Source organism: Mobula birostris, chromosome 16 (genome assembly GCF_030028105.1).
Source record: "Mobula birostris isolate sMobBir1 chromosome 16, sMobBir1.hap1, whole genome shotgun sequence".
NCBI classification, from domain to species: domain Eukaryota; kingdom Metazoa; phylum Chordata; class Chondrichthyes; order Myliobatiformes; family Myliobatidae; genus Mobula; species Mobula birostris.
In genome coordinates this window covers 78,098,638-78,106,884 of record NC_092385.1, presented here as the reverse complement: position 1 = coordinate 78,106,884, position 8,247 = coordinate 78,098,638, and the positions used below count along the sequence as shown (strand labels likewise).

At 39.5% G+C, this 8,247-nt stretch overlaps 1 protein-coding gene across 1 annotated transcript in view; it reads left to right on the top strand.

Moving 5' to 3' along the window:
* The first annotated feature begins 2,481 nt into the window (after nucleotides 1-2,481).
* LOC140210896 (inter-alpha-trypsin inhibitor heavy chain H3-like) overlaps nucleotides 2,482-8,247 on the top strand; it is an 87,648-nt gene continuing 81,882 nt past the window's right edge. The window contains exons 1-3 of the mRNA XM_072280161.1: nucleotides 2,482-2,571; nucleotides 2,656-2,712; nucleotides 3,226-3,255. Coding sequence (XP_072136262.1) covers nucleotides 2,482-2,571; nucleotides 2,656-2,712; nucleotides 3,226-3,255 — 177 coding nt within the window. The remainder of the gene's footprint in view (nucleotides 2,572-2,655; nucleotides 2,713-3,225; nucleotides 3,256-8,247) is intronic.

Here is an 8,247-nt window from a genome sequence, read left to right as displayed (position 1 = left end):
CTAAATTTTTTTGCAACATGGCAGAACATTTCTCAAATTGTTTGTCAGTAAATTTCTAAAGTGACCCTTTTTAAATCCTTGCTCTCCTCCATTATGATTAACCATATCTTAATCCTGCATGCAGTTAATGAAACATGTTGCCAAGTATGTGAAAATCTGCTTTTACTGTTAAAGTAAGTTATCCTCTATTTTAACAGTTAGGTGTCTCATCTAATTCATTTCAGATTGCTTGGTTACTTTATTCCTAACATTGTTAGAGTTCCTTGAGGGGGTAATAAATTGAATATAAGAAAATAGGAGCAGATATAGGCTACTTGCCTCCAAGTTTTCCCTGCTATTCCATATCAAAATGGTTGATCAATAATGGCCTCAATTCTTCTGTGCCAGTTACCCATAACCCTCAATTCATTTCAAATAGTCCTCTATCTCCACCCTAAATACATCTAACAATCTGGTCTCCTTGGTGCAAGAGAATTCTGGAGATACACTACCTCAGAGAAAAAAAATATCCAAGCAGTTTTAAATGATCAACAACTTATTTTGTAGCTATTTTCTCTTGGTCATAACTTTCCCACTGGTGAAAATATTTCAACTTTTACCCTGTCATATGTTCTTAGGACCTTATATGTTTGAATAAGGTCACTACTTATTCTTTTAAACTCCAAGGATCTCTTGTGCATCTACTCTCAGAAATTAGTCCGGTGAATCTCCTTTGGACTTCCTGCAATACAGTATTGTTTTTTATTTAGGTATGGGGACCAACACTGTTCACAATATTCTAAACGTAGTCTGGCCAACACTGTACGACTAATAAAATGTCTCTGTTCTTAGAGCATCAATTTCTTTGCAATAGAAGTCAACATATTATTTGTCGTTTTATTTAAGGTTCAAAGGAAATTTGTTACAAAAGTATAAAGTATGTCATACAGTACGTATATGTCCGAAATTCATTCTCTTACAGGCATTCACAGTTAACACAAAAAAACACACAAAAGAATAAATGAAAACCTGCACACAACAAAGATGGACAACCATAGATTGTGCAAATACAGAAAAGAAAAAAAAAAGTCATATATATTGAGAAAATGATTTGTAGAATCCTTGAAAGTAAGTCCACAGGTTATAGAATCAGTTCAATGTTGGGATGAATAAAGTTACTGTTTGGTTGAAGTGCCTGATGGTTGAGTGATTATAACTTCCTGAACCTGGTTCCTATCCCTTTAGCAATGTAGTAATAAGAATTAATTGACCATGTGTAGCATGGGACCTTAGGCTCCTGTACGTCCTTCCCATTAGCAGCTGTGAGAAGAGAGTATGGCCTGGATGGTCACCAGATCTGCTGCTAACCTTTGGAGATCCATGCATTGGAACACCTAGATCCCTCTGAACTTCATTCATAAGCAGTCTCCTTCCATTGAAATCACATTCAGCTGTTGATTTACCAAAACATATGACCACACACTTGCCCACATTAAAATCTATTTGCAAGGCTTTTAACACACTCCTTCTATTTCTATCCCAATGCAGAATAATGATGTCTCAGCATGAACTTCCACCTACTCTAATATCATCAGCAAACTTGGAAACCTTCCACTTTGTTCCCTCCTCCACATCATTAGTTCAAATAGGAAACAACTGGGGACCAAGAACCAAACTCTGGGGACTCCAGTAATTATATGCCCCCCCTCAACCTGAAAAGCACTCATTCATTCTAACTCTGGAATTCTCTACCCAACAATGGAGTCATTGAATATATTGATACCGTGGTAGCGTGTCAGTTAACGTGGCACCATTACAGAGTTCGGAGTTCAATTCTGGTGCTGTCTGTGTAGAGTCTGTATGTCTTCCCTGTGGAATGCATGAGTTTTCTCTGGGTCCTTCGATTTTCTCCCACAGTCCAAAGGTGTATTGGATAGCTTAATTGGCCATTATAAATTGTTCCATGATTAGATTAGGGTTAATTAGTTTTGTCAGAGGTTGCTGGGTAAACTTAGAGGGCCGGAAGTCGCCACTCTGTGCTGTATGGCTAAATAAATAAATAAATATTCAGGGAAGATGTTTACAGCCACTTCCAAGCACTATGGGGCTAAAGTGGAGAGTGGTCCTGAAGCCAGGTTGTATTGGCTATGATATAATGCATGGCAGAACAATCTTAAGGGGGCAAATAGCCCGTGCATGCTCCTGTTTCTAACGTTTTTTTGATCAATTGTGTTTCACACCTTAAAATACTTTAACGTATTTTATTCATTTCAATACCTTTTGTGATGTTTTTTAAATATTTTTCAGTTTGGTGCATAGCAATTATAAATATAAATCAAAGCAAAATTGGTGGAGCAGAATTGCCGAAAGAAGGATACAACAAAGGGTTAAACATATGTTTTTAAATCTCTTGAGATTGCTTCAGTAGTGAATGTGTTTCATTATTAACAGAGGTTCAAATAAAGCTACAAGCCAGTGGGGGTAGAATTACTGTTCTTCAAAATGACGCAGATGTTATTTTATCTTTTGCTGTCGTCTCTTCCAACATTAATATCAGCACATTTTGTAATAACAGAATCAGAAGACCCTGTGGTAATGTAAAACTAATAAAAATTATTACAGCTAACTTGGCTATATTTGTAACTATGACTAATATAGATTTATTTTTGTAAGTAGGTTGGGTCTGGGAGTCTTTCAACAAGCCTTCAGCCATTAAAAGTGTTACTGAAGAAGGTACAATATGTCTTCTGTGGAAACATATTCTATGTAAAAATATTTTTATGCATTTTAATTCTCAGCTTCAAACTTATGATGTTGACTCAAACAAATTAAGAAATTATTAATATAGGCAGTAGTTAAGAACAAAATCAATGCCACCAACACTTCATCATAGAAAATTAGTTTCTTCTTGCACCAGAAGACTTCTTCTCTTATATTGTAGCTTATATTGTGACAAGCAGAGTTCCTGTCCCTTTAGCTTTGTAGTAATAAGAATTGACCATGTGTGTAGCCATTCCTTCTTTTGATAGTTGGTTGAAGATCTAATTAATTAGGTGTGACTTGAGTTTCATTCACAGATTAAAACATCATTGATAGCCCGGATTTTAACTAATTTTACGCACAATCATAATATTGCTTATCATTTCTTGTTTCCTTTTGTATGAATTTGTTGCACGGGAGGCAGAACAAAATTGCTTTTACTTCTCAACAGCCAGTGTTCTAATATATATACTCCTTTGGTTTTAGAAAAGAAGCATAAGGAGACCGATATACGAAGTAGGTATTCCTTGATAAGTCTTTTAACCAACAGTACAATAGATTGATTCCTGTAATGGCAGCTTTGTCATATGAAATGCTATTAAGCACTCTGAAATTATTCTCTCAAGCTTAGATGAATGAAAGGTGATCTAAATGGAACATAAAATTCTTACAGAGCTGGACGAGAAAGAAGTAGTGATGATGTTTCCCCCAGTTGGGGTGACGAGAACAAGGCTTGAAATAAGAGGCCATGAAAGGGGAGATTAGAAAATATTTCTTCATCCAGAGGGTGGAAAATCTCTAGAAATTTTTATCCGAAAGGGCTGTAGTCACTTAGTTGCAAAGTACACTCAAGGTGGCCAGCGGTGTTCCTCAGGGGTCAGTATTGGGACCACTACTTTTCACATTGTTTGTCAATGATTTGGATAGTGGAGTAGATGGCTTTGTGGCAAAGTTTGAGGATGATACGAAGATAGATGGAAGGGTAGGTCGTTCTGAGGAACAATGCGATTGCAGCAGAACATAGACAAATTTGAAGAATGTGCAAAAAAGTGGCAGATGGATACAGTATTGGGAGATGTATGATAATGCATTTTGGTAAAAGGAACAATAGTGCAGACTATTATCTAAATGAGGGGAAGGTTCAAATATCAGAGGTGCAGAGGGACTTAGGAGTCTTCGTGCAAGACTCCTAGAAACCTAATTTACAGGTTGAGTCTGTGGTAAAGAAGGCAAATGCAATATTGGCATTTATTTCAAGGGGAATAGAATATAAAAGCAAAGAGATAATGCTAAGCCTTTATAAGGCACCAGTCAGGCCGCATTTGGAGTATTGTCAAGAATTTTGGGCCCCATATCTCATAGTGAATGTATTGCCATTGCAGAGAGTCCAAAGGAGGTTCACAAGAAAGATTCCAGGAATGAATGGGGTTAACATTTGAGGAATGTTTGGCAACTTTGGGCCTATCCTCACTGGAATTTAGAAGAATGCATGGGGATCTCAATGTAACCTAGCAAATGTTGAAAGGACTAGATAGGGTGGATGTGGAGAGGATGCTTCCTATGTTGGGGGTATCCAGAACTAGAAGGCACAATCTCAAAACTGAGGGGCGATCTTTTAGAACAGAGGTAAGGAGAATTTTTTTTAGCCAGAGAGTAGTGAATCTTTGGAATGCTCTTCCATAGACTACGTTGGAGGCCAAGTCTGTAGGTTTATTTAAGGCAGAAGTTGATCATTGCCTGATCGGTCAGGGCATCGAAGGATATGGCAAGAAGGCAGGTGTATGGGGCTGAGTGGGATCCGGGATCAGCCATGATGAAATGGTGGAGCAGACTGATAGGCTGAATTCTGCTCCTACGTCTTATAGTCCATGGTCCAAGATTTTTTAAAAAATAATAGTTTTTAAGATATTAAGATAATCAAGGAATATTCAGTCAGCACAGGAAAATGGTGCAGAGGAAAAGATCAGGGTAATTATATTGAAAACTAGAGCAAGTACAAGTACTTGAAAGGTCATCTGCTTTTATTTTGTTCTTATTTGTCCTTTATGCCAGTGTAATTAGTGTAAAAAAAACTGTTGATCCTATGGAGTTTAATCCTTTGACAATAGTCCTGGAGCAACACTGCACAAATACAGGCCCTTCAGCCCAATGAGTCCATACTGACCATAGTGCCCACTCAGCTAGTCGCAATTTCCTGCATTTGGCCTATATTCCTAAAAGACCTGCCTCCTCCATGGATCTATCCTAGTTTTTCTTATATTATTGTATGCATTTCAACAGCTTCCTCTGGCAGTTCATTACATATACTCAGCACGCTCTGTTGTCCTCGGCTCCCTTTTAGCTCTTTCCCCTTTCTTCTTAAAAATATATCCTGTAGTTTTGAGCTCCCTTACTCAGGGAAAATATACTCTAATACTCGTCCTTAACTAAGCCTCTCATGATTACTTAATTAATTAGTAATTGATTGAGATACAGCGCAGAGTAGACAGTTCTGGCCTTTTGAGCCACGCTGCCCAGCAAACTCTGATTTAATCCTAGCCTAATCATGGGAAAATTGACAACGACCAATTACCCTACCAACCTGCCAACCTTTGGACTGTGGGAGGAAACAGGAACACTTGGAGGAAACCCACTGGGAGAATGTACAAACTCCTTACAGGCAGTGGCGGGAATTGAACCTGAATCACCCGTACTGTAAAGCATTGTGCTAACCACTACACTACCGTGCCATGCTTGTTCTCCTATGTTTCAAGAAACAAAGACCCAGTGAAGACCTAGCCAGGCTAACCCTTCCCTATAACTTAGGTTCTCTAGTGCTGACAACATCCTCATAAAGCTCTGCAGTCTTTCCAGCTTAACAACACCTTTTGTACACAGAGGCAATGTGTAGTAAGGCGAGACTGCTGATAGGGCAGAATTTCCCTATCAACAGGATGAGTTGCAACATACAAAGTGGACAAAATCAAAAGGGGTGAATATAGAGCTGGAGGTGTTGTATCTGAATGCACACAGTATATGGAATAAGATAGATGAACTTGCAGCACAGTTGCAGATTGGCAGGTATGGTGTTGTCGGCATCACTGAATCATGGCTAAAAAAATTATAGTTGGAATCTTAACGTCCACGGATACACTTTGTATTGAAAGAATAGGCAGGAAGGCCTTGGTAAAAATTGAAATCAAATCATTAGGAAAAGGTGACATAGGGTTGGAAGGTGTTGCATCATTGTAGATAGAGCTGAGGCACTGTAAGAGTAAAAAGACCCTAATGGGAGTTGTATACAGACCCCCAAACAGAAGTAAGGATGTGACCTACAAATTATAAAGGGAGATAGAAAAGACATGCCAAAAGGGCAATGTTACAACAGTCATGGGGAGTTCAATGTGCAGTTAGATTGGGAAAATCAAGTTGGTGCTGAATGACAGGAGGAGGGATTTCTAGGGTGCCTACGAGATGTCTTTTTAGAGCAGCTCATGGTTGAGCCCACTGGAGGACCAGCTATTCTGGATTGGGGGTTGTGCAATGAACCAGGATTGATTAGAGAGCTTAAGGTAAAGGAACCCTTAGGAGAAAGTGATCACAACATTATCAAATTCACCCTGAAATTTGAGAAGGAGAAGCTAAAGTCAGATGTATCAGTACTACAATGGAGTAAAGAGAATTACGGTGGCATGAGAGAGGAGTTGGCCAAAATTGATTGAAAAAGCACACGGTATTGGGGGTATGGTATTGAGGTGGATAGAGTATTGGTTGGCAGACAGGAAGCAAAGAGTGGGAATAAATGGGACCTTTTCAGAATGGCAGGCAGTGACTAGTGGGGTACCGCAAGGCTCAGTTCTGGGACCCCAGTTGTTTACAATATATATTAATGACTTAGACGAGGGAATTAAATGCAGCATCTCCAAGTTTGCGAATGACATGAAGCTGGGCGGCAGTGTTAGCTGTGAGGAGGATGCTAAAAGGGTGCAGGGTGACTTGGATAGGTTAGGTGAATGGGCAAATTCATGGCGGATGCAATTTAATGTGGATAAATGTGAGGTTATCCACTTTGGTGGCAAGAACAGAAAAGCAGGTTATTATCTGAATGGTGGCCGATTAGGAAAAGGGGAGGTGCAACGAGACCTGGGTGTCATTGTACACCAGTCATTGAAAGTGGGCATGCAGGTACAGCAGGCAGTGAAAAAGGCAAATGGTATGCTGGCATTCATTGCAAGAGGATTCGAGTACAGGAGCAGGGAGGTACTACTGCAGTTATACAAGGCCTTGGTGAGACCACACCTGGAGTATTGTGTGCAGTTTTGGTCCCCTAATCTGAGGAAAGACATTCTTGCCATACAGAGAGTACAAAGAAGGTTCACCAGATTGATTCCTGGGATGGCAGGACTTTCATATGATGAAAGACTGGATTGACTAGGCTTATACTCATTGGAATTTAGAAGATTGAGGGGGGGATCTTATTGAAATGTATAAAATTCTAAAGGGATTGGACAGGCTAGGTGTAGGAAGATTGTTCCCAATGTTGGGGAGGTACAGAACAAGGGGTCACAGTTTGAGGATAAAGGGGAAGCCTTTTAGGACTGAGATTAGGAAAAACTTCTTCACACAGAGAGTGGTGAATCTGTGGAATTCTCTGCCACAGGAAACAGTTGAGGCCAGTTCATTGGCTATATTTAAGAGGGAGTTAGATATGGCCCTTGTGGCTAAAGGGATCAGGGGGTATGGAGGGAAGGCAGGTACAGGGTTCTGAGTTGGATGATCAGCCATGACCATACGGAATGGTGGTGCAGACTCGAAGGGCCGAATGGCCTACTTCTGCACCTATTTTCTATGTTTCTATGATGATAATTGGAATTAAGTGAGCTTTCTTGGTGGTAGTTTTTAACCTCTGCTATTTAATTACCCAGTAACTTAGTATGGAAAAGAAAACTGCATCCAAAAAGTGTTCTGCTTTAGTCTTCCAACTGTTAAGATCTGAAATCAAAATTCTGAATCTGAAATCAAGATGAAAATTTTATTGCCTTTGGATGAACATTAATTTCTCAACAGCTGAGGGAGGTCTGAGTGAGGGAATATTTACTGGAGAAGGAAGTCATAGTTACGAGCGGTTTATTTAGGCTATGAGGATGTTCAGTGGTTAAGACAGTTTAGGTCTAGACAGCAATCCAACCTAAATTGTCAGAACAGTTTTCTGGATTGTCTATTGTGGCTTATGCAAAATGAAATTGGTATCCAAGTCTATTGCAGATAGGAGAGCCTTCCTACCAATCTATTGCATGTAATAATTGGGTTGATTTTCTTTTACATCTTTTGTCGCATGACAGTTGGTATCTGAGATGCATTGTGGATGGATTTTGTGGCACAACATAGAACATAAATGTTGCAACTTTACAAAGCACTGGTGACACCTCAGTTGGAGTACAATGTGAACTTCCGTTTGCCACGTGGTAGGAAGATGTGGTTTTGCTGGGTGCAGAGCAGATTCGTCAATACGTTGCCTGGATTGGATGA